Below are 26134 nucleotides of genomic sequence, written 5' to 3'. Positions count from 1 at the left end.
AAACATGTTAATACTCTTATTATTATATTATTTGGTCTATTTCTGCATGCTAGATAAGACTCTACTATATTTATTTCTTAATTTTTTGTACCAATTAACAAAAATTCTTTCAAATAAATTTAAATTTACCACATTTTTTACTAAATACTTTCAAATATATCATTATTATAAAATTAATTCATAATTTTGCATTTACATTTTTTGTATTTTTCGTTTTCATTCCTTTTTCTAAACCCAAATAAATTCAAATTTAACACATCTCCTTAAGTATATTCAAATATATCATAATTATAAAACTAACTTATATTTTTGGTGTTTCTTATTTTCATTCATTTATTTTTTTAAAATTATTTACAACCTAAAAAATACCATATAAAAAGACAAAATATGACAACTAAAATAAATATAAAAATAATAAATAAAGATGTAATTTTGTATAAGTCTAATATAAAAAACTTATGTCTTTTTTAAAAATAAATAAATTCAAAATCTTAAAATAATAAATTATATTTTAATTTATATTATATTTAAGTTGAATAATTTTATAGAATTATATACAAATTATTAAATAAATATTATACAAAATATTTATTAATATAAAATAATTTAAATCTAACAATAATTTATATATTATCTAATTAATTTTTAAATAATATAACCCTTATTAAAATACACTATATAATATAATTAAATATCATTTTAGAATTATGAATTTATGATCCAATACTGACATAACAAACCGCGTGTGGGGATCAAATGGTCCATACCAAATAGCTATTTTAATATGTTCAGAAAAGAAATAAGCTTACCGAGACTAGTCTTAGTCTTAATCTTAACATAAATAATGGTGATTATATGGTAAATATAAGAGAGCAAAGCTAAGTAGCTAACCAGCATTAAACTCATTCAAAGTAAAGCTTTAAACAAAGAGAGGCCATAAAAGTCATTCGGTGAGACATGGCAACTTTTGAAAGAACACATTGTGTTCTCAATCATGTTCTCTTTCATATAATGTTAGTATTGATGTTCTTGCTTTCACGGAAAATCACAGCTTCTCCAACAACAGAAGCTGAAGTCCTTGTGAAATGGAAAAACAGCCTGCTATACACTCCTTTTCTAAATTCATGGTCCCTCTCCAATATTCACAACCTTTGCAGTAGTTGGGATGCCGTTGTTTGCGACAAATCAACAAACACAAGTGTCTCAGAGATATACCTTTCTGGTTTCGATCTCAGTGGCACCCTTCATGGCTTGGATTTTGCTTCCCTACCAAACCTGACTCACCTTGACCTCAATGATAACAGCTTTATTGGGTCAATACCACCTCAAATTGGCAGCCTCTCCAAACTCATTTTCTTGGACTTTGGAAGCAACAACTTTTCAGGGACAGTGCCATATGAGATAGGACATTTAAGGGAACTCGAATATCTCAGCTTCTACGACAACAGTTTCAATGGTGCTATTCCCAATCAGGTCATACGTCTCCCAAAGGTATGGTACCTTGACTTTGGAGCAAACTACTTTGCATCTCCTACTCACTGGTCTGACTATTCATGCATGCCTTCCTTAACATACCTTGACTTGTCTTACAATTCATTCACTCCCGAATTCCCAAGTTTCATAATGAAGTGCCACAACTTGACTTTTCTAGATCTCTCTTTCAACTATTTTAATGGCACAATACCAGAATCATTGTATACCAATTTGGCCAAGCTTCAATACCTGAACCTCACAGGTTGTGGGATGGAAGGACCATTGTCGTCCAACTTGTCCAAGCTCTCAAACCTCAAAGAGCTTCGTATGGGTGGCAACAACTTCACTGGTCCTATTCCCAAAGAAATAGGATTCATAGCTGGGCTTCAAATTCTGGATTTGCATAACATTTCAGCCCGCGGGGAAATTCCATCATCCCTAGGCCAACTCATGCAGCTAAGACGTCTTGATCTAAGTATTAATTTTTTGAACTCTTCAATCCCTTTGGAACTTAGCTCATGCATTCATCTAACCTACGTAGACTTATCAAGCAATAATCTAGCAGGTCCCTTGCCTATTTCGTTCTCGAATTTGACCAAGCTCTCTGAATTGGGATTATCATATAATTCCATTTCTGGTCAACTCTCTGCCTCACTAATTTCTAATTGGACTGAGTTGATAAGTCTGCAACTCCAACAAAACTTGTTGACAGGAAAGGTCCCCCCAGAAATTGGTCTGTTAAAGAAAATCGAGTACCTCTTTTTGTACGGCAATGAATTTTCTGGTCCCATTCCTAAAGAGATTGGAAGCATGAGGGAAATGATAAATTTAGACTTTTCTGAAAACCATTTTTCTGGTACAATTCCCTCAACAATTTCGAATCTTACAAACATTGAACTGATGAATCTTTTCATGAATGAGCTCACTGGAACCATACCCAGAGAAATAGGGAACCTCAAGTCACTGGAACTCTTTGATGCCAACAGTAATAATTTGGAGGGAGAGTTGCCGAACAGCATAGCTCAACTAACTGCTTTAGAATACTTTTCTGTGTTCTCCAACAACTTGTCAGGCAGCGTCACCAGAGATTTTGGGAAGTACAGTCCTAATTTAAGTACTGTTTATCTTTCTAACAACAACTTCTCAGGACTACTGCCACCTGACTTGTGCAGTGGCATGAAGCTATCTGGTTTGACAGTCAGTAACAACAGCTTTTCGGGGATTTTTCCAAAGTCCTTGAGAAATTGTTCAACACTAACTATAATAAGGCTTGATGACAATCATTTCTCTGGAAACATCACAGAAGCACTAGGGGTTTATCCAAGTCTTGGTTTTCTAGACCTGCGCTCTAATGAATTCACGGGAAATATACCCCATAGATTTTTCAGATTGGCTAATCTTACCTTCCTTGATTTATCTAATAACAACTTGAGTGGAAGCATTCCTAATGACTGTGAAACATTCAATGCAAGCTCTCTTGAAATTCTCAACTTGTCTCACAACAACTTGACAGGAACAATTCCACAATGTTTGGCAACCTTACCCTCTCTCACAGTTTTGGATTTGCAAAGGAACAACCTTTATGGAACCTTACCAGGAAGCTTCTCTAAAGGTAATGTTTTATTTACTATAAAATTGAATGGCAACCTCTTGGAGGGACCGTTACCCAAGTCTCTGGCCCACTGCACAAAACTACAAGTTCTGGACGTTGGAGAAAATAGCATAGAGGACACATTTCCTAGTTGGCTAGGATTGCTTCAAGAGCTACAGGTACTCATTTTACGAGCAAATAAATTTTATGGTACCTTCAGTAACTCCTCCAACATTACAGATGCACATGCATTTCCAAAGTTGAGAGTTTTTGATGTCTCCAACAACTATTTTAGTGGGTCCTTGCCAGTATCATTCTTGAAGAACTTTCAAGGAATGATGAATGTCAATTACACTCAAACTGGGTTGCAATATATGAGTGCCAATTATTCTGGCTATCGATCATATTTTGCTTCAATAGTGGTCAACATGAAAGATCACTCAGTAGAACTAGTGAAAATATTGATGACTTTTACAACTATAGACTTGTCAAATAACTTACTTGAGGGTGAAATTCCACAAGTAATTGGAGAATTAGATTCTCTCAAAGGGCTCAATCTCTCACATAATGGAATAACTGGCACCATCCCACAAACTTTGGGTAACTTGAGAAATTTGGAATGGCTGGACCTCTCATGGAATCAGATCAGGGGAGAGATTCCTTTGGCCTTAATAAATTTGAATTTTCTCTCGGTCTTAAATGTTTCACAAAATCAATTAGAGGGAACTATACCTACAGGTGGCCAATTCAACACATTTCAAAATGACTCCTATGTGGGAAATGCAATGTTATGTGGACTCCCTTTGTCAAAATCATGCAGTGGTGCCAATGATGACAACGGATATACCTCATCATCTATGACATTTGAGGATGAAGAAACATTTGGATTTGGCTGGAAATTTGTTGCAGTGGGATATGCATGTGGAGTGGTGGTTGGAGTGCTCTTAGGATGTTACCTTTTCCACACTGGGAAGCCACAATGGCTTGCAAGGCTTTTAGGTATCCGTATACCAAATAAGAGAGTCAAAAGGAAAAACAACAAAAACAGAGTGCATGTAAATCATAGAAGAATGAATTAGAATAGTTATTTTATTTTCCTTTTTATTAACATGTCTGGGAAATAAAGCCTAATCGAGAGTGATTTCTTTTTTTTTTTTTTTGGGTCTTGGATATCTCTGTATTTAAATCTGTCGGGTAGACACCAAAAACAAATTCTGTTGGGGAAATAATATAGCATATTTTTTACTACTTTATTTTGGAATTATCCTTATTAGCGTTGGACTTTTATACCAAGGCCCAATATCAGGGGCGATCTTCTGTGACAGAATTTTTTGGGTTTTAAAATGCGAAATGGGCTACTTTTGTTTTTGGTAGCTCATTTTTAAATAAAAAATGGAAAATAGAAAAAGTGAAAGAGTGAAAGACTAAACCACTTAAAATCAAGGTTCTGAGAACCGAATCGATCATCAAACCACTTTAGTTATTAATTCACTGGTTTACGGATCCAACCAGTCCAATCGTAATTCAACTGAAAAAATAGTTAGGGGTGTTCGCGGTGCGGTTTGGATCGATTTTGAGTAAAAAACTCATCCAATCCGAACACTATGTTTACTTGCGGTGCGGTTTGGATTGGATGATTTTTAAAAAAATCCGATCCGATCCGATCCAATTTCAAGCAGTTTGGATTGGATTGGATTTGCGATTTTGTAAATTAAAAAATTAAATATATATAACAAGTCTCAACATCAAATTTCAAATAACCAACAATGACATAACAAGTCTTAACAATATCTTAAAAAATCAACGATAATATAACAATAGAAATAAAATTATAGGTTAGTTAAAATAAAGAAATAAATTACATTTTGAACATAAAATATCTATTAAATAATAATAATCCATGAAAAATATAAAAATGTATAACAAATTGAATATGTTATAAGTATAATTGTAAACATAATAATAAAATAATAATATTATAATACATTGTGCGGTTTGGATTGGATTGCATCGGTTGTGAAAAGTATATCCGAATTCCGATCCAATCCAGCGGTTTGCAAAAAATAAGGTTCTGAAAATCGAACCGGACCGGCCGGTTCGACCGGTTTAACTGCGAACCGACTATACAAACGGTCCGGTCCTCCTTTAAAAACCGCAGTAGGAAGAACTGCTGGAAAACCGGTGAACTGGCCAAAAATCGGCAGGCCAGTGACAGGCTGGTTTTGCTAAACGACACCGTTTTTATTGTTTAAAAAAAATTAAAAAATTTAACCCGACCCGACCCGCTCGCGGAGCACCCCACCCCCCTTCTTCCCCCGACCCCCATTCATTCATGATTCATCTCACTCTCAGTCTCACAGTGAGTGAACCCTAGCCGCCCTCTGAAGTCTGAACCCTAGCCGCCCAGTTGCCCTCCATCATCGCCGCGGTCTCAGGTTGTCAGCGCCACCGCCGTCGCCTGGTCCTCAGCTCCAGTAGCCCTCCATCATCACCTGGTTCCCTCCCCAGTAGCCCTCCATCTCCATCGTCTTCATCTTCTCAACACCAGTAGCCCTCTCATCGTCTTCATTGTCGCGTGGTCCTCAACACCAATAGCCCTCCATCGACCCCAGGTGAGTGACTAGTCCTCTGCTCATCTTCTTTATTATAAGAAACATGAAGAAACATGAAGTTGATACTCTGTGAACTTCCTCTGTGAACTTAGATTTCTGTTCTTTTTTCTGTGAACTTCGATTTCTATTCAATTTCTGTAAACTTCCTCTGTTCATCTTCTTCGTTCTTCGTTCCTCTGCTTTATGTTAAGAACATGGTTAATTTTCATGCTGTTAATTTTCATTGTGTTGTGGCTGTTTTTAATTTCATTGTGTTGTGGGTGTTATTAATTTCAGTTATGGAAAATAGTATTAATCAAGAAGCAACTGATGGTGTCAAAAATAATTCAAGGGGTCAAAAATCTTCAAAAACAATTTCACTGATGGTGTTTGCAAGTACCAGGTGAAAACTCTTCAGACTGCCCCTACTTTTGTTGAGGAAGTTCAAGAAAATGAAGCTGTGGATCTATGGCCGAAGATGAAGGAAGAGGCTGAAATTGATGTAAATAAGGAACCTATTCTGAATAGTTACTACCAATCCTCAATTCTGTCTCATGATTCATTGGAATCTGCTTTGGCCAATTACCTCGCTAACAGATTAAGCAGTGCAAGCCTTCCAAGTAGCACACTCTTTGATCTTTTTGTTGGGATCTTGAAATCTGACCAAGAAATCATGGATTCTGTGAAGGATGATCTTAAAGCAGTTAAAGAAAGAGACCCTGCTTGCATAAGCCATGTGCATTGCTTCTTGAACTTCAAAGGCTTCTTAGCATGCCAATCTCATAGAGTTGCCCATAAGCTATGGCTTCAAGGAAGAAAAGTCTTGGCATTTATGATCCAGAACCGAGTTTCCAAGGTTTTCGCGGTTGGTATTCATCCCAGTGCTAAGATTGGAAGCGAGATTCTGCTTGATCATGTAACTGGATTAGTGGTTGGTGAAACTACAGTGATTGGTAACAATGTGTCAATTTTGCATAGTGTGACTTTGGGTGGAACTGGTAAAGCTTCTGGTGATAGACATCCAAAGATTGGTGATGGAATTTTGATTGGTGCATGGACTTGTATTTTGGGGAACATTAAGGTTGGTGAATGTGCTAAGATTGGTGCTGGTTCTGTGGTGATTAAGGATGTTCCTCCTAGGACTACTGTTGTTAGTGATTTTGTTATGCTGCTGTTTTGAATTAATTTAGGGGTGATTATTTGTTATGCTACTGTTTTGAATTAATTTAGGAGTGATTAATGATTATTTCTAGTTGTATTGTTGCTGTTTACACCATTGCTCTTTTCACTATTTAACTTTGTATTTTGATAAGATCATATGGATTTGGTTGACATTTCATATGTTTTAAATTTGAAAGATATTTAAGATTTATATTAGACTATAATTATATTTTATGATGTTTATATATAATTTATTTATTATTTTATTCTGAAACGATTTTTCCGGTTGAACCACTGGTTAAACCGGTTGGACCAATGAACCAGTGAACCAGTAACTAGAGCGGTTTGATGACCGGTCTGGTTTTTCGAACCTTGCAAAAAATAAGATCCAATCAAATCTGAATTAGTGCGGTTTTAATCGGTTTTCAGTTTAAATTGGATTGGATGAGCGGTTTAATTTGGATTGGTTTGGATTTGAACACCCCTAAAAATAGTTTCAGAATAAAAATATAAAATAATAAATAAATTATAAATAAACATTTTAAAATATAATTATAATTTAATATAAATCTTAAATTATCTTCCAAATTTAAAACACTACATAAAATGTTATTGATCAAAGCCATATGATCTTATCAAAGTATACTATAAAACTAAAATTAAACATAGAATTACAAGTCATCATCTAGATTTTCAATGATACAAAAAATTACAATTCTGATTCCAATAAATCGGAATAGAAATTGAAACTCTATATTGGCTGACTTGTGTTTCATAACCCTCTGGAAGTTTGATAATGAAAGAATGAGCATTGGCTACTCTTGTAGCTTCTTCAATCTCAACTTGGTCAGCATCAAATCTTTCTAAGAGCATGTTTTCTCTAATTGTTATCGCAAACAAAGCCAGTTCTTGGCTAACTAGTCCTATTTGTTGTCTCAACCATTTTAATTTCAAACTCTTAACATCATTCCCATTTAGCAAAATTTATCCTACATACAATTTCTTCAATTAATTAGTGTCACATAACATACTATACTATATCATATGGCCTTTGATTAATATATGCATAACTTCAGTTTTAGATTTTTTGACAAGCAAGTAAACTACATACTAAACAAGAATGCAACTTTACTTAGCCATCACTCAAATTAAATAAGAATTGTAACTTTTAAGTTTACCCGATGAATGCAACTTCACTTAGCAATCACTCAATTAAGTGAAAAATTGTAACTTTTAAGTTTACCTAATGAAGGGTCATAGAATCTCTCTATGAGGGACACAACCGTGCTCTTTTTGGAGTCGCTGCTGAGCAGTCCTCAGTGCAGATGAGTAACCTTGCATTGCTCTATTCTTCCCAACAAATGCCAACAGCCCAACATCACTCTGATTTGAACAATAATCTGCACCAAAAAAGCCTCAACAACATCAACAACAATTACAACACCACCCCAGATGAAAAAAAGTTAAAAGAAGCTCCCAAGATTAATACTTTGGTATATTATTGACCTGTTCAACAATGTTGCCTGCTGGAGAAAGAGCTTTTTGGCTTTTAGCAGAGAGCTTAGCCAAAGTGGTTGTGTGAATGGCTCCAATAACAGCTACAGAGTAATAAATCCATTTTTCGCAATAATTTCAACAACACAAAATCAATTATTTGATTTCCCTTCACCATTTCACATTCAGTAATTAAAAAAAGTAGCAACAGAGTATCAAATTCATTTTTAGCAATAATTTCAACAACACAAAATTAATTATTTGATTTTCCTTCGCAATCACATTCAAAAATTTAAATAAGCAGCAACAAAGCAACAAAAACCAATTATTCAACATTTATTATTACAAAAAAAATTAATACCTAGGACTAGAAGCTGGATCCTGAAATGCTGGAACAGGGCAGAGCTGGAGGTGGTGTGGAAGTGGCTCGGAAGACAGTGGCCGACATGGTGGTCTGGAACAGAGCTGGCACCGACGGGAAATGGCTGCGCGACGGAGGCAGGAGGCAAGATCGGCGATGGTGGCTTCAATTTTCAAAGCTCAAACGGCGGTAGCTGGACGGACGTTGCGTCGTTGCCTTCAAAGCTCGAAGTTGGGACGGCGGCGGTGGCTGGATGGACTTGCACCGGCGGCTTCGATGAGGTTGAGACGAATTGGAGCTAGAGTCTAGACTCTGGACTGCTGCTTCGCGTTGTGGAGGCCGAAGACTAGAGAGAAGAGGGGTTAGGGAACTTAGGGTTGCCCATCCCTGCATGACGAAACGCAGCATTTTTGTTAAGATTCAAAAATCGGCCAGGTCATGGTTCGGTTCGACCGACCGGTTCCCAACCAGTTCAACGATCCAACATCGGTTTTCAAATGTAGCGATTTTGTCTTTTAATTTATTCAAATCGTATTTGATAGCAGTTCGCAGTTCGACCGTTCGATTCGAACCAATTTTCACAACATTACTTAAAATCAAGATAATAAGTTTTTTTTTGGTTGACTAATTAAGATAATAAGGTTTAAATATAATAGAAGTTACCAATTTTATATTGATTTTTTACTTTTCAATTTTACAAAGCTTATTTTAGATTTTTTTTCAAAATATTTATAAGACAAACAAACAAAAAATCGAAAAAACATAGTATAACGATATGTGTAAATCATATATCATACCATCTAAACAAAATAAGTAAATCACTTGCATTTATTTTAATTCAATATTTATATACTAAATACTTTTTTTTCATCTTTAAACAATATAATATTAAGTGCAATAAACAATAATATATACTATATTTATCCTATAATTAAGTTATTCAATAGAATTATTTTCATAAATAATTTTGTAACCAAAGTTTTATTTTTCATTTCTTAATTAGTAATTTAGTATACAAATGAATAGAAAAATAAACATAGTTATTAGAATCGGATCGGATGAGTTGATTTGATTGAAAAATTAGTAAACTGACAATATAATCAATTAAGATAGAAATGTGGACCGTACAAACTAGTATTATAAGCAACTAACATTGCTATTAGGCTACCTTGCTGTTTAATACTTTATATATATGCTAATTACTATATATATTAATACCTTATAACCATAGTTTTAAAAATCGAATCGAATCGGCCAGTTCAATTGGATTAATCAAGAACTAGTCACTAGGACAGTTTTGTTAGCTTCAAGAACCGTCTAACAAAAAATCGGTCAAAAAATCAATTGAATCAACAATTAACTGATGAATTGGCGAAACTGGTCGATATTTTAGAGGTCTTTCGATTTGGTGAAGGCCTCCAAAACAACGTCGTTTTGACTTTTATAAAAAAAACCCCTAAATAACTACCTGAAAGGAACCAGTGCTCCCAGGTCCCAACTCATCTCCTATCCTCTCTGAAAATTGAAAGGCAAAGAAAAAAAACCCTAGGCCCCCAGCCCCATAGACTGCAGCCACCGCCCATTGCAGCCCCCATAGCACCACAGCACCAAGTTGTTGTCATCGCCGAGCTCTCTCTCTATGTTCGTCAGCGTCTTCGGCGTCATCTCGTCATGGGAAGCAAGGTTGGAGATTCTGTCGTCGTCGTTTTCGAGCTCTATCTTCTCTTCGCTGTTGCCGTCGAGTTCTCTCTTCTCCTCATCGCCGTTGAGCTCTCTCTTCTCCTCGCTATTACCGTCAAACTCTTTCTTTGTCGTCGTCAAGCTCGCTTTTTATCTCTCTGCCCCTTCCTCTAGTAAGCATTAAACACTATTTTTTGAATTTGATTTTGCTTGTTTTGTACTGTTGATCTGTTGTTAATAATACTAATTGAGTTGTTGGATTAGTTCACTGATTCTGAGTTACTGAGATTTTGTCAATTTCTGATTATTCTAAGTTGCTGAGATTGTCATAATAATATTGTTTCATAGTTTTCTGATATCTCTCTATCCCTTCTTCTAGTTAGCATTCAACATTAAATACTGTTTCTTGAATTTGATTTTGACTTTTTACTTGTTTTGTATTATTGATTTGTTGTTAATAATACTAATTAAGTTTATGGGTTAAATTACTGATTCTGAATTACTGAGATTTCGTTTATTTTTTATTATTCTTGATTTGTTATATTTTGTTATAATAATATTATTACTGGTTTTTTTATTTTCTAATTTTGTGTGTTAATTTTAATGATGTCTAACAATTCCAAATTGGTTATATGCTTTCATATACTAATGCTGATTTATTATACATTGAAATTGCTATATGCTTTCATATCTTAATAGTTATCGGTGAATGAAATAACAAAATTTGTTTCATTCAATAAAATTATAGTTATTATGTGAAATTGTAAAATTTTAAATTTTATTAGGTTAAAAATTATTAAATTTAAATATTTGAAATTATATATAGAATTTTTTATAATTTTATTTAATATTTAATTAAACTGGTTAAACTCCGATCAGACCATTAAATCAATGAATCAGTCGTTTTATCGGTTCATTCATTGGTCCAGTTCTCGTAACCTCGCTTATAACATTTTCATTACTAATTTAATTTCATTTTAACTTTTATCACTCGTTCTTAAATATTAAATTAATTATATTTTTAATTATATACAAATTAAGAAAATAAAAAAATTATTCATCACAATATATCTTTTTAATAAATACTTATAAGTATATAATAATATAATAAATGATTGAAATATAAAAATAAAATTAAAAAATAATAATAAAATTTTGGTGAATTCTATGGTGTCTATAACTACTTGATGCTTAACTTTTACATAACTTACCTTTTATGGTAATTTTTTAATATTTAATAATTATTTACTTTTATATTTTTAAAATTAAATATTAATTTTAAATCATTTTTAATAAGTTAGACAAACACTTTTAAACACTATAGCAATCTCCTAACATTTTATATAATTATTTAATTATGACGAAATTAATCGGTTTATTAACGTGTAAGTTATTGGTTAAACTAATAACTCAATTATTTAATAACTTAATCGGTTTGATTATTGGTTCGGTTTTAATAAAATAGTGCAAACCGGGATAATTCATCGAAACACATTAAATTAATTTCTTAACTAGCATTCTCAAGTGTAATGTATTTAGAGGGATGATTCTATAAAGCACGTGTTTGTGGATGATTTTTTATTAATAGACTAGTAATAACAGCAAAATCCTTAAGCCAGTGCCAGCTAAATATTAGAAGAAGCCAACGGAAAACGAAAACTATCCACTCCAGATAAGTTTGTAACAATGGCGGCTATGCTATTTATTAGCACCAAAAGATTTTTGCCAAGATTAAATGCTAATAAATACAACAAAGTCAGAAGAGAGAGAAATTGTTTAAAACCAAACGTAACTTTGGTACATTGTTTTTACTAAAATTTGGATAAAATACTTGGCTTGGAAGTGGAAAAATATTCTTTATGAGTATTTTAATTTTATTAAATTAAATTGTTTTGCTTAAATATTAATACAAATAAGTTTAAAATTACTAAGTATTTGTATGAGATATTTTGTCTAATTCAAAATAAACAATTTAAATTTTCCTTGTAAAAAAATTATCAAAATAGCTTCATTATTTTCTTCTTTTTAAGCTTAAATTTGATTGATGATAAATAAAATTTAATTTGATATCAAACTTGTCACACATATAATTCTTTTATTACATACAGAAATAAATATTTAAAAATAAATCAAACACCAAATCAACTAATATATACTTTAAAATGTATTATATATAATAATTTTTATGTGTATAAAATATAGTTGTTAAAAATCAAATATACTTAACTTTTAACAACTTAATTATATAACCTTTTAAATTTTGTAAAATTTAAAAATTCTATCCAAAACACTCTTTAAAATAACAAATATAGAACAAGTTGAAAGGGAAAGATCACATGACAGCTTTAAACCCAGTAATGGTGATGAGTTACGGTAGATTATGGTTTCGTACGGAGCCACATTTTGGCCTCCTTGAAATAAGTAAAAAACAAAATTGGCTACGTCTACAAAATATTTCAACGCATGCTTAAATTTGTAGTTCTAATTAATAACGATGCAAGTTGACACAATCCACAGCAGGAATACACATACGTACATGCAAGTATGAATACGATACTGCACCCCCAGAAATTAAAGAACAGTAGTTAATCCTAATCTAAATACTTAATTCATACTCATCAAGAAAATATGTTAATTAATTAATACTTTCGTATAGAGATAAACAAGTTACAGTACTATACATTTAATCATTTTTATTTTGAATTTATTCACTACTCTGACTTTAGTAATATAATATCACCTACTTAGTGGCAGTTCTAATTGCGGCCATTAATAATACCTTCAATAAACAGTTAAAAAAAATTAGGATAAATATAAGAGAGAAAATTTTTAAAACTTTTTATTCAATTCATGCATTGAAAAAAAAATTGTACTACAAAGAATAAATTTACATTAATAATCTTAACAAATGTTCTTATAAATATTTATTAGTTAGATATACAAGAACACAATAAACTAAAAGCTTTATAAATATGAATTTTATTAACAAAATCTTAGAAAAACAAAATCTCTTAAAAATTAGTTAAAACTCATAAATATTGAATAAAAATAAAAAATAAAAAATTCGTGATATTTTTAATCTGTCATTTATCATGCATTAGATGTATAAAAGATAAAAAATGCTACTTATATATTAAAATTAATCATCATATATTTATATATATAAATACATATATTTTAATTTATTTTTAATATATATTTTATATTTTAACTTGTATTTTATATTAACAGTTAATTTTGACTGCAGATTTTAAATTTCATGTAGCATTACTTAGAAAAAATATATTTTTTATATTAAAAATGTGTACGATATATGTTATCACTTGGTTAATTCAATAATGGGAGGGCACATTGTGGAGCCATTACTTCTTGGAACCCTAATTTTTATCATAGGTAATATATATTAAATTTGCCTTATCAATTGAATATTATATAAAAATTGTTTGATTAATGTGAAAATTGAATATATGCAGTTGCAGGAGTGACATATATGCGGTTTTTATCTCAAGTGAAAGCAAGATATGATTATGGATTCTTAGTGTTTATCTTAACATTCTGCATGGTATCTGTACCTAGCTATCGAGACGAAGATTTATTAGATACAGTGAAAAAACGAGTAATCACAATTTTCGCAGGTGTTTTAATTTCTGTATTGGTGTGCATTTTTGTATACCCCATTTGGGCAGGTGATGATCTTCACAAGCTAGTGTCAAAGAATCTTCACAAATTAGGAGACTCTATTGAAGGTACTTCTACCTAGTACATATAATATCATTCAATTTTAATTGAAGTTACTATAAGTTTAATTATTCTGTTAGGTTTTTATAATTTTTTTAAATTCTTACATTATTTTTAGTTTTATAATTAGTGTAAAAAATATTAGAGTTAACTGAATATCTTTTTACAAATTAAAAGTATTCATAATTAAAAATTTAACTAGATCTTTGACTGCATGTATTTTAGAAGAAATATTCGGTTAATTTTAGCATTTTTGAATGAAAAGATTATAAAATTAAAAATAATGTAGAGATCCAACAATTAAAAAAAGTATAAAAACTTAATTGATAAAAAATTTGATGAAATTATAAGGACGAACAGAATGATTAAATCTATTTTATATTATATGTTGTTTATTATGTGAAATAGCTGGAATATTTTCGTAATGAAATACAAATTTATATTGCAGGATTTGGAGATGAATATTTTGGGACATCAGATGGTGAAGAATCTAATAATAAGGCAAAGCTTCAAGCATATAAAAGTGTTCTTAATTCAAAGCAAATTGAAGAAAGCTTGGTAAGAATAATAATATTCTAGACTCACGAAATTATTAACAACCTTATTATATATTAATGTAATAATTTGATTTATTATATATTTTGAAGGTGAATTTTGCAAGGTGGGAACCGTGCCATGGTCCTTTCAGATATGGTCATCCTTGGAAACAATATTTGAAAATTGGAAGCTTATTAAGGCAATGTGCCCACCTCATTGATTCTCTTGTTGACTTCCTTGATTATACCAAGGTACTAAAATTACAATTAGTAACAATAATAAACTTTTTAAATGTGATTAGTTGACATTGTAAAAATAATTTTAAATGCTTACGTTTTATATAGAGTCCATCAGAAACAAAAAAGAAAGTGGAAGAGGCATGCATCCAAATAAGCAAAGAAACAGGAAAAGGTCTAAAGGAATTATCAGTGTCAATCCAAAAAAAGATTTCACTATCATATGCTGCAAACCCTAGCATTGAGAAATCTAAGATTGTTGCAATGAACCTCAAGTCCATTCTCAAATCAGGGTTATGGGAAGGAACCAATCTGTTTGAGGATATTCCTCTTATGATTGTGACTTATTTGCTGTTTGATGTGGTTTCTTGCACTGAGAAACTGGCTGAGTCAATACATGAATTATCCATCCAAGGAAAATTCAAGAAAAAAGATAATAAAGTTGCACCAAATTGTCCTCCTCATCTTGATGAACCGTGCCATGGGGACCAAGAGAAGAACATTGGAGTTCATCATGTTATTACAATCAACTAGCTAGCCTCCCTTGTGTTAACATACAATAAATCCTTAGTTAACAATAAATTAATCAATCTGTTAAATGTGGGTTTGTAAAATGGAAATAAACTTATTAATAGGGAACTTGTCTTGGATCAAAATTTGCACAAAAAAAAAAAAAAAAACTGATGCTTATATTTTGGCTACTCTTTCTTAAGACTTATTTTGGATGACCAGAAAATTGTTTATTTAATTTACATACTCAATGTTTTTCATCATTTACTGAAGTCATTGTGAATAACAACTATATTCGTATTTAATTTCCAGATTAATTGATTGAAAACAATTTTCTAGAATCTTCAGCTTCTTTTGTCAATTTTTTTTCTGAATCAACTCAACTAATCTTTTTTTTTTTTGTGATTTATGGGCCTAATATTTTATTTGTTTAAAAGACTGTATTTTGTTCTGTAAATAGAATAAGAGAATAATAAAAATAAGATATTAAAGACAAAAACATAAAAATTAATGTTCTTATATTTTGTTTCATCGTAAATTAGAATAAATTATAAAAGTTTAATTTATTCTTATTTTTTTATACACAAATAAAAAAAATATATAATTATAAAAAATTTGATAAAAATAATAAAAAATTAAAAAATAAATGGTATGTTTTATTAATATCTTAATATTTTTGTCTATATTTTATCTATTAAATATAATTTTATGTTTTTGTCTAAGTGTTTCGTATCTATAAATAAAGGCCGAAAAAAAAGTTAAAGAGTTTATTTCAGTGCCCAAAGTGAGTAAAATTGCCGCGATAATGTAACCAAAAACGTGGTGCCAAAATATTGCATCAAAACACAAGCCTAAGTCAATTAGACATTGCGACCAGCTTTTTATTGATGTGTGATATCTGTTTGCATGAGGTATTCTTAAATTTTATTGTATTTCAAATTTAAGAAAAAGTGATTATTTTTATAAAATATAAAAAAATTAAATAAACGGCTTGTTTAGTCTATAAACCGACTTGTTTAATCTACTATTTTTTCAGATTAATCATATTCAATTTATCTAATTTAAAATTAAAAAATATTTAAATTTTTAAACAAAGATTTGTGTATTTAAATGGATAATCGAATTGGTTGGATAAATTTAACCTATTTTGATGCCCAAAAGTGACAGATATCCCAGGAGGATTCCGTCCCTAAAAATATGAACTTCTTTAATTAATCTAAAAACAAGCATCTTTCAATAATGTCATTATTCAGACAAGGAAAGAGAAGGGCTTGAATTGGTGGTCCAATTTAAATCTCTTTGATTATTGGACAATAATCAATAATTTGTTTTCATAAATCATAACACATAGTTTTACACGTTGGCCTACATTGGTCAACACACTCCCAAGCCATACGCTAATGGAGATTCTTTTATTTTTTTTTTTTATTTTGGGTCATAATGTGTGTCCTTTGCGTTGATCTTTTTTTTTTTTATAAGATAGAGTATCAATAAAAAAAAAAAAATCTAACTTTAGTGCAAATACCGATTTTCGTCTACCTTTCTGCCAAATGGATCAATCACTTGTTATTTGCCTTTAAAATTTTTAAAACTTCTTATTCAATTCATGCATGGGAAAAAATAAAAATTGAGTACCATATATTTCAATAAAATTACATTAATAATATTAACAAATATCCTTATAAATACTGGCTAGTCAATCACGATGAAACAAAAAATTTGATTATTAGGAATGTAGTTAACCATTATTTTAAGGTACTGGAAAAAATTCTTAGCAAAAAAAAGATCCTAAAAATGATTAAAAAAGCATTATACAAATATTGGATAAAATAAAAAAATCGTGATTTTTTTATCTATTCTTAATGCATTGAATGTATAATGGATTGAAAACATAGAAGTGTTGATTATTATAATCCTTTTGGGTACCTTATTGGTCAACACAACTTCTCTTATAAATAGGACAACGTTACGTTCTTACATTACATTATTCAAACACAACACATAAAGCACAATAATAATTCAAAACATTTTGGGGTTGGACTTGTGTGTCCAATTTTGGCTGCAACTAACTGATGATGGCATCATCATCTGAAGTTATAGCAGATACCAACAATAATAATAATAATGTCACGTTTTGGCAACGGTTTGTTGCTAAGATGGTTGGTGTGATGTTGCAGCTGAAGAAACCGGCACAAGATGATCCTAGAAGGCTTATTCATTCTTTCAAAGTTGCACTTTCCATCACCACAGTTTCTGCATTTTACTTTGTTAAATCTCTTTTCGTTTGTTTTGATAAAAATCCCATGTGGATAATTATAACCGTCATCCTTGTCTCAGAATTTTCCGTAGGTAAGTTAATTTAACTAAACTTGTTCATTTAACGAATGAGTTTAATTTTGATACACTAATATAAAAACGTTTTATACAATGGTGTAATCACATCTGTTCTTTTAGATGATTATTCACGCAATCAATATAAAATATAATTATTTTTGGTGATATGGTATTACGTAATTAAATGTGCGTGCAAAACTATTTTACACGGAAAGAATGGTAGTATATCAAAATTAAATTCTTATTCTTAATTTATTTGACTAAGTGTTACATTGCGTGACACATGCAGGGGCAACACTTGCTAAATGTTTCAATAGAGGTTTAGCAACAGTTTTGGCTAGTGCTCTAGGACTTGGATGTTATTACTTGGTTGATTCAATAATGGGAGGACATATTGTGGGGTCAGTATTTCTTGGAACCCTAATTTTTGTCATAGGTAAGATATATATATAAAATTTGCCTGTTCAATTGAATATTATTATAGTACGTGAATACAGTATTAATTATTAAAATTGTTTGGCTAATGTGAAATTTGAATAAATGAATGCAGTTGCGACAATGACATATATGCGATTTGTACCTCAAATCAAAGCAAAATATGATTATGGGTTCTTAGTGTTTATCTTGACATTCTGCATAGTATCTCTACCTAGCTATCGAGACGAAGATTTATTAGACATAGCAAAGAGACGAGTAATCACAATTTTCACAGGTGTTTTGATGTGGATATTGGTTTCCATTATTGTGTACCCCATATGGGCAGGTGAAGATCTTCACAACTTAGTATCAAAGAATCTTCAAAAACTAGGAGACTCTATTCAAGGTACTTATTAGTATATATAATATTGAAAACATCCCAAATAATGTTTTAGTATGTCAAATGTTCAGTGACTTTAGCTATTGATCTTAATTATGCTTAGATTAAATCTAATTGAGATTAATGACTAAATTAGTAGAACATATAAAATATTAAAACACTTGAAATACTTTAATTTCTATATATATAGTATTATCCAATTTTAAGTAAAGTTATTTTAAATTAGAGTGACCTGTTGTACTGCAGGTTTTGGAGATGAATGTTTTGGAACATCAGAGGGCAAAGGGTCTAATAAGTCAAACCTTCAAGCATATAAAAGTGTTCTCAATTCAAAGCAAATTGAAGAAAGCTTGGTAAGGATATTGGAGAATTAATCAATGAGGAGTGTTAGTCTAGTAATTTTTGTGATTTATAGTCATCAAATAATCATCAATAATGTTTTTAATAATATGAGATTTCATCTAACGATGTGAAATTACTTATTTTTTTTGTTGGCATGCTAGTCAAAATTTAATAAAGTTGGCTTCCTAAACTTTTTCTTAATGAATTATATCTTTTCATCAACTTTTTAAAAATTGAGCCAATCGCCAAATCAATAAAGTTAGAGGTTTAAAATATTTTTAAAAAATTTTTTTATATCGTTGATCGCTAAAAGAGAATATTTTAATCAGTTTATGGATTTTTTTAATCGACTTTTTATTGAAACAATGATAATAATCGATATTTTATCATATTTTCGATTAATCGGTTGGATCACAACCGACTCTTAAAACTTTTTTTTTTTTTGTTATTCTTGTTTGACTACTTTATTATTATATGAATATATATTTTGAAGGCGAATTTTGCAAGGTGGGAACCGTGCCATGGTCCTTTCAGATATGGTCATCCTTGGAAACAATATTTGAAGACTGGAATCTTATTAAGGCAATGTGCCTGCCTCATTGATTCCCTTACTGGCTTCCTTGATTCTACCAAGGTACTAATTGGATTCTCATTTAATTTTATTAAATTATAATAAACTTAATCTTCAAATAACGTTGGTTGACCTTTTATACAGACCCCATCAGAAATAAAAAACAAAGTGCAAGAGACATGCATCCAAATAAGCAAAGAAACAGGAAAATCTCTGAAGGAATTATCAGTGTCAATCCAAAAAACGATTCCACCATGTGCTGCAAACCCTAGCATTCAGAAATCTAAGATTGTTGCAATGAATCTCAAGTCCATTCTCAAATCAGGGTTATGGGAAGGGACCAATCTGTTTGAGGATATTCCTATTATGACCGTCACTTATTTGCTGCTTGATGTGGTTTCTTGCACCCAGAAAATCGCTGAGTCAGTACATGAATTATCAGTGCAAGCAAAATTCAAGAACAAAGACAGCAAAGTTGCACCAAATTACCCAAATTCTCCTCCTCATGATCTTGGAGTTCATCATGTTATTACAATCAACTAGCCTCTCTTTTAGCAATTAATCGATCAGTTAATATGGAACTTGTGTTGGATCAAAATGTGATAAGAACTATATATTGTATTTCCAGATTAATAAAATGATAACGATTTTCCAGAATCTGCAGCTTCTTTTTTGTTGTTTTTTTTTAACTCATTTGTTCTTTATGGGCCTAATAACTCTGCTGTTCCAAAAGGTTCAGCCCAGCCTTATATGTAGGCCCAAATTATCCATATAACCAAAAACAAAAACGCGCCCATACGAGGTTGCTAGCCTCCACGTCCATATTCTCATTATTCTCTATGCATGTGACAGCTCCTATTTAATACTCTTACTTTATTCAATGCTTCAATCATGAATGTCTAAATTCATTACCTTATTATTAACTTGTTTTCTAGCTGCTCAGGAGATCAAGCCGCCCCTTTCATGTACTATATCAAAAAAAAAAAAAAAAAAAGAAGGCATGTGATTTAATTATGTGTTTATTTATCTATGCATATATATGTTCTTATTTTGTTTAAGACATTGTTTAATTGTTGTTGGTTGCTTTGTCCGCAACTTGTTTCTTTTCGGTCTGCTAGCCCAATTAATTAATTAGTTAATTAAAAGAAAGGCTCTTTTTCACTTGTGTCATTTTTGCAAATTGTTATTCAATTCAATAGAAACAGCCATGAGAAGGCTTGTTGAATTCAAAGTTTAAGATTCAAATACATATATACAGCCATCCTCCCTAAATGCTACAAAAATATTTTTAAAAAAAATAAAGAATCAATTTAAAATAGTATATATTTATTTTATTTTTATATTTTTTAATTCTCAATAAATTAATTAAATCATTTATATATAATAAGTGTTTAATTAAAAATATTATATACATAGAAATATAAAAATTAAATTAAATTAAATAATTTTTTATTTTATTTTTTACATTACCGTAAATTCTATAATATACTGTAGAAATGCCTTTTTATTGGTAGTGGAAGTGCGATGTTATTAATACTTCTTCAACACACTAATAATTATGTTCCATTTTGCCTTTTTTTTAAAGTTGAGTAGTGGTATTGGTAATCCTATTGTATAGGTATAATATCAAGGATACACATATACTTAAAGTCAAATAAATTCTATTAGGTAGGAAATTTTGCTTCTCCTCATTGAGCTTTCAAATGTATTATTACTATACAGTTTATAATTAGTTATCCTAAGGGTTAAAGAACCTTTTTGTATTTCTACAAATTCTGATTGGACTGCGTTTCTTTCATATGCTATATATTACTCTATAAACAAAATACTTTTGATCTGTAATAATAATATAAATATGTATATTCTTTAATAAATGATTATTCTTTAAAACTTTTCTAAATTACTATTACCCATCTCATACCCTTGATTAAGTTACACTTTACGACTTTTCTCAATCAGTTTCAGAATTAAACCTATCACATTATTTCTTCTTCTATAGAAGTATAAAACTTTATAAATATATAATTTTAGAAAAATTTAATTCATGCTTCAAAGATAATTTTTTTGTCTAAAATTTAACTATAAGTTGAATTGATTAAAGATGTGATTGCTTTATGTATTAAAAATATGTATATAACTGATTTATATCATTCGGTATAGAAAACAAAAATAATTTATTCTCAAACTTTTTAAAAATGTTACAACTATAACTATTTATTATGTCTCTCCTTTATTTATAAGTAATTTTATGATATGGTATTAGAGTCTTTGTAACTTAAAAATTAAGAGTTCAATCCTCATAATTTTAACACAATACCAATAAAAAGAAAAAAATCGATAAAAAAAATTAACACGTTATTAGAAATGTAATAAAGAAAAACTACTAAAAGTAATATTAAATTATTAATTAATCACCATAGTAAAACATTACCCCATTATCTCGATATTAACAAGTAACAAACATGCGCATGTGTTAGCAAGAAATTGTGTTATAATGAAATGTCTTATATTATTTAATTTAAGCCATACATACATAGGCATGCAAATGATGCAATTATCTTAGAATTTACAAGAAAAAAATTTTGTCACTCAAATAATTACATCCAATTAAGAAATGATCGTTTCCACCAATAAAAACATACACATGCAAAAAATAAAAACCTAGCTAATAATGTGTACAAGTTGTTTATCTGAAAAACTAGTAATAATATATAATAAGAAGCGCAATGAGAAGAAAGAGAAGCAAAAGTAATTAAGAATTGTAGTGAGTATGAAAGTCTGATGAATAGTGGTGGAAAAAGCATTGCAATATCACGGAAGCAACATAAAGAAAATGCGCACGCACTAATTTCATTTGAGTCAAGCCTGATAACTATTTGTTTTTATCATCAGCAGCCATATGCACCATCAATCACTAATTAATAACCTTATAAATACCCAACCTTATGCCCTTAATCACAATTAGTAATATACACTCTCATATGCAATGGCTTCTCCTATAACATCTCAAGAAAATGCAACATGTCAATGGCTTAGAGAATTGCCCAAGAAAATAAAGAAATCGGGGCAAGATGATCCTAGAAGGATTACTCATTCTCTCAAAGTAGGATTTGCACTCACATTGGTCTCCATGTTCTTCTATGTCCAAGCTCTTTATGATAGCTTTGGTGTCAATACATTGTGGGCTATTATGACGGTCGTTGTTGTCATGGAATTTTCTGTTGGTAATTAATTTAGTACCTATATATATGTCTTCACCTTTCATTATCATTACATCATCATTATAATACAAATTCAATTTTCATGTTAAAATACTAAATATTTATTAAAAATAAATTAAATATATATTTATATATTGACTGATTTAATAACTGACTTTTAGATGTAAATAATATTTTCTATACAAATTAAATAAAAGAATGTTTTTTAGATTTATATATATCTATAGTCTAAACTTCTAATAAGCATGACTTACTTAATTAATTCAATTTTCCATTTATTTCAGGAGCAACTCTTGGAAAAGGACTAAATAGAATGGCAGCAACATTGCTAGGTGGTTTTCTAGGTTTTGGAGTTCAACAACTAGCAACTTTGCCTGGAAAGACAAATCAGCCAATACTATTGGCAATTTTTCTCTTCATCATAGGTGCCAAATTAATTAATTAAAAATAATATAATATAATATAATGTATGAACTTATTGATTAATTAAAGAATTCATCATCTATACATTATCATTTTTATTATTATTGTTGTGTTACAGGTGCGGTGATGACATATATTAGGTGTATCCCTGGAGTGAAAGCAAAATATGATTATGGATTCTCAATTTTCATATTAACCTTCAGTCTTGTATCTATATCCGGTTATAGAAATGATGAGAGTGAAACACTAGAATTATCTTGCAAGAGACTATTCACAATTATCATTGGAAGCATTTTGTCTATGATTGTATCCGCTTGCATATTTCCGGTGTGGATAGGAGAGGATCTTCATAATTCCGTTGCTAAAAACATAGAAAAGATAGGCGATTTCTTAGAAGGTATATATATACATATATATAAACATCTATAATTAATTAATTAATTGTGATATTATATATATGGTGATTATTTTAAATTCTTCTATGTAAGGAAATTAACTAAAAGATAAAATTTATTTCTTTGTAGGGTTCATCAATGATTCCTTTAATGTAATGGAGGAGAAGAAATCCAAGAATGAGAAATCATTTGCTGAGGAATATGAAAGTGTTCTTAATTCAAAAACCAAGGAAGAAAACATGGTAAATTTAAACCCCAAGTTTGCTTTTATTTTAGTTTAATGTGTATAAACATATAAAATCTTTATGTTCCAACATATATTTTATATTAGTGACTGATTTTTATAGCTGATTTTGGTGTATACGTAATATAGTCGATGTTTTATTATTACATAAATAGAAAAAAAAATTAAATTCTTTTATACTGTCAAATACACAAACTTACCAACAAGTGCAATCCTTTTTGTCTTGTAGGCTAATTTGGCTTCATGGGAACCTCGACATGGCAAGTTTCAATTCAATCATCCATGGAAGCAATACTTGAAAGTTGGAAACTCAACGAGGCAATGTGCTTACAAAATGGAAGCCCTAGATTACCACATTAAGTCTAAGATCCAAGTATGCAATAGAGCACTTTATTAATTAATTATTTCTCATTATATAAATACTCGAATAAAATTAATTAATATCTATAGCTTACTTTCTAACATATACATGTTGATTTTTTGTATGTAGATTACACATGAACTAAGGAACAAAATTAAGGATACATGCCAACACATTTGCTTAGAATCCGGGAAGGCTTTGAAGGAGTTATCTTTATCAATTAAATCAATGAAATGCTTATCAAAAACAAATTATAAGGCTCACATTGCAAATGCCAAAGAGGCAATTGAATCCCTAAGCACTATGTTAAAATCAAATCTCTCAGGAGGAGGAGTAGAGGTTAATCTACTAGAGGTAGTGGCAATTGCTGCAATGGCTTCACTCCTAATGGATGTTGTGATTAGCATTGAAAGAATTTCGGAACAAGTTGATGAATTAGCATCCTTGGCACATTTCAAGAGTCATAATAATGTTCATCAAGATGAAACAAAAGCTACGAGAACAAGACCGTTACCTTTGCTTCGTGAAGGGATTATGAAACGGTTTTTCCCTCGTGACAAAATGCCACATCATCACAACAACAGAATTCATGAGTCTTCAATATGTTCGCCGAAACAAAATAGGAGTTCAACCATAGAAGTGATTGTTCAGTAATCAATTTAATTAACTAAATACAGTATAAGAGTTTAATTATTCTTTCATTCATAAAAAAGTTGTAACATTGTATTATATATATAGTTCTTTATATATACAAATACGAGATATGTATACTTATATTTGATCTTTATCTAATTTAATTCGTATAGATTAATGAAAGATTCCTTTATCAATTTAGGTATAATTTGCTTTACATTTATGGTTGACGCATTACTACTCTACTTCACTATTATATTTCAAGTTTCAACGAAGCAAGGTAGGTATGCACGCAACACATGACATGGCAAATACAAAGTTCCATACGATAACGTTGATCAAACAAATTAAAACTTCACACTGCTTATATATATTGGGATAGTACATTAATTACCTCTATATATGTATATGCACTACCTTTGTTTCTCGTTACTAATAGTAGGTAAGAGAGGAAGTGTCGAAGTAAAATTTGAACTCCATTCACTAAAATTGAATCATAAGAGTTCAAATTATAATATATATATATATATATATAAAAGATGTATAGAGGTAAAAAATCAATAAATTAAATTAAATTAAATATAATTGATTAAATTGTATTATTTTTATTAAAATTAAACTAAATAAATTAGTAAACTTAAAAAATCAATAAATTAAATTTTAAATTAATCTAAATTAATATATTTTTTATAAAAAATAATTATAATATTTTTATTATAAAAAATAACTAAAATATCTTTATTATATATATATATATATATATATATATTAAAAATTTTAAATCCTAATTCTAGGATGACAGATAGAATTTAAAATTTTTAAAATTAATATATATAATAAAAATATTTTAATATTTTTTTATAATAAAAATATTATAGATATTTTCTATAAAAAATATATTAATTTATATCAATTTAAGATTTAATTTACCATTTTTTGATTAAATTAATTTGTTTATCCTAATTTTGACAAAAATAACACAGTTTAATCAATTATATGTGTTAATTTTAATTATTAAAAAATATTTTTAAACTAAGATGTTTTAAACGTCTTTATCTGAGTGGCTCCCTATTAGCAATTGAGTTTATTTATTATGTTCGAGCTTGATCTATCATAAACTCACAAGTTTATTGAAACTCATAAATTGAATTAAATAATATGAAAATAATTTATAATTTTATATAAATAAATAATAATTTATGTATAAAAGATTATTAATTATATATATTATTTATTTATCAATTATAATTTATACTTTTTATTAAAATTATATATAAAATATGACTATAAAATTTTATACCAAACATTAATATATATATATATATATATATATATTGTTCTCTTCTATAATTTAATTAGATTTATTATTCATTCATTCAATCTATACATAATAAAATAAATAAAAATTAATTTAGATTTAA

At 29.7% G+C, this 26134-nt stretch overlaps 5 protein-coding genes across 5 annotated transcripts; all 5 read left to right on the top strand.

Annotated features, from left to right (window-relative positions):
* The first annotated feature begins 849 nt into the window (after positions 1–849).
* LOC112705240 (uncharacterized) lies at positions 850–4312 on the top strand. Its single transcript, XM_025756079.3, has one exon. It carries the CDS (start codon positions 958–960, stop codon positions 4141–4143), a length of 3186 nt encoding a protein of 1061 aa, XP_025611864.3. The 5' UTR covers positions 850–957; the 3' UTR covers positions 4144–4312.
* Positions 4313–5962: 1650 nt separating this feature from the next.
* Positions 5963–6980, top strand: LOC140174594 (serine acetyltransferase 3, mitochondrial-like). Its single transcript, XM_072200093.1, has one exon. The coding sequence runs from the start codon at positions 6134–6136 to the stop codon at positions 6833–6835; it is 702 nt and encodes a 233-aa protein (XP_072056194.1). The 5' UTR covers positions 5963–6133; the 3' UTR covers positions 6836–6980.
* Positions 6981–8332: 1352 nt separating this feature from the next.
* LOC112705239 (aluminum-activated malate transporter 2-like) lies at positions 8333–15396 on the top strand. Its single transcript, XM_025756078.1, has 7 exons — positions 8333–8394; positions 8709–8952; positions 13627–13744; positions 13825–14097; positions 14538–14647; positions 14737–14877; positions 14971–15396. The coding sequence occupies exons 1-7, from the start codon at positions 8333–8335 to the stop codon at positions 15394–15396; spliced, it is 1374 nt and encodes a 457-aa protein (XP_025611863.1).
* A 2051-nt stretch (positions 15397–17447) lies between these two features.
* LOC112705238 (aluminum-activated malate transporter 2-like) lies at positions 17448–19998 on the top strand. Its single transcript, XM_025756077.3, has 6 exons — positions 17448–17721; positions 17996–18142; positions 18257–18529; positions 18770–18876; positions 19359–19499; positions 19581–19998. Exons 1-6 carry the CDS (start codon positions 17448–17450, stop codon positions 19977–19979), a joined length of 1341 nt encoding a protein of 446 aa, XP_025611862.1. The 3' UTR covers positions 19980–19998.
* A 2391-nt stretch (positions 19999–22389) lies between these two features.
* Positions 22390–24910, top strand: LOC112705237 (aluminum-activated malate transporter 2-like). Its single transcript, XM_072200092.1, has 6 exons — positions 22390–22660; positions 22942–23082; positions 23199–23477; positions 23605–23717; positions 23949–24092; positions 24210–24910. Exons 1-6 carry the CDS (start codon positions 22423–22425, stop codon positions 24732–24734), a joined length of 1440 nt encoding a protein of 479 aa, XP_072056193.1. The 5' UTR covers positions 22390–22422; the 3' UTR covers positions 24735–24910.
* The last annotated feature ends 1224 nt before the right edge of the window (positions 24911–26134 follow it).

The sequence above is a fragment of the Arachis hypogaea genome, chromosome 8 (genome assembly GCF_003086295.3).
Source record: "Arachis hypogaea cultivar Tifrunner chromosome 8, arahy.Tifrunner.gnm2.J5K5, whole genome shotgun sequence".
Lineage (NCBI taxonomy): Eukaryota > Viridiplantae > Streptophyta > Magnoliopsida > Fabales > Fabaceae > Arachis > Arachis hypogaea.
The sequence above is the reverse complement of the archived record's forward strand: the minus strand, read 5'-3'. Positions and strand labels throughout refer to the sequence as shown.

Coding starts and splice junctions, on each gene's coding strand:
- LOC112705240 (XM_025756079.3), top strand. CDS start 958: ATGGCAACTTTTGAAAGAACACATTGTGTTCTCAATCATGTTCTCTTT.
- LOC140174594 (XM_072200093.1), top strand. CDS start 6,134: ATGAAGGAAGAGGCTGAAATTGATGTAAATAAGGAACCTATTCTGAAT.
- LOC112705239 (XM_025756078.1), top strand. CDS start 8,333: ATGTTGCCTGCTGGAGAAAGAGCTTTTTGGCTTTTAGCAGAGAGCTTA. Junction 8,953..13,626: donor GCACCGGCGGCTTCGATGAG/GTTGAGACGAAT, acceptor AGCATTACTTAG/AAAAAATATATTTTTTATAT. Junction 14,648..14,736: donor AGCAAATTGAAGAAAGCTTG/GTAAGAATAATA, acceptor TATATTTTGAAG/GTGAATTTTGCAAGGTGGGA.
- LOC112705238 (XM_025756077.3), top strand. CDS start 17,448: ATGGCATCATCATCTGAAGTTATAGCAGATACCAACAATAATAATAAT. Junction 17,722..17,995: donor TGTCTCAGAATTTTCCGTAG/GTAAGTTAATTT, acceptor TGACACATGCAG/GGGCAACACTTGCTAAATGT. Junction 18,143..18,256: donor AACCCTAATTTTTGTCATAG/GTAAGATATATA, acceptor AAATGAATGCAG/TTGCGACAATGACATATATG.
- LOC112705237 (XM_072200092.1), top strand. CDS start 22,423: ATGGCTTCTCCTATAACATCTCAAGAAAATGCAACATGTCAATGGCTT. Junction 23,478..23,604: donor GATAGGCGATTTCTTAGAAG/GTATATATATAC, acceptor ATTTCTTTGTAG/GGTTCATCAATGATTCCTTT. Junction 24,093..24,209: donor ACATTAAGTCTAAGATCCAA/GTATGCAATAGA, acceptor TTTTGTATGTAG/ATTACACATGAACTAAGGAA.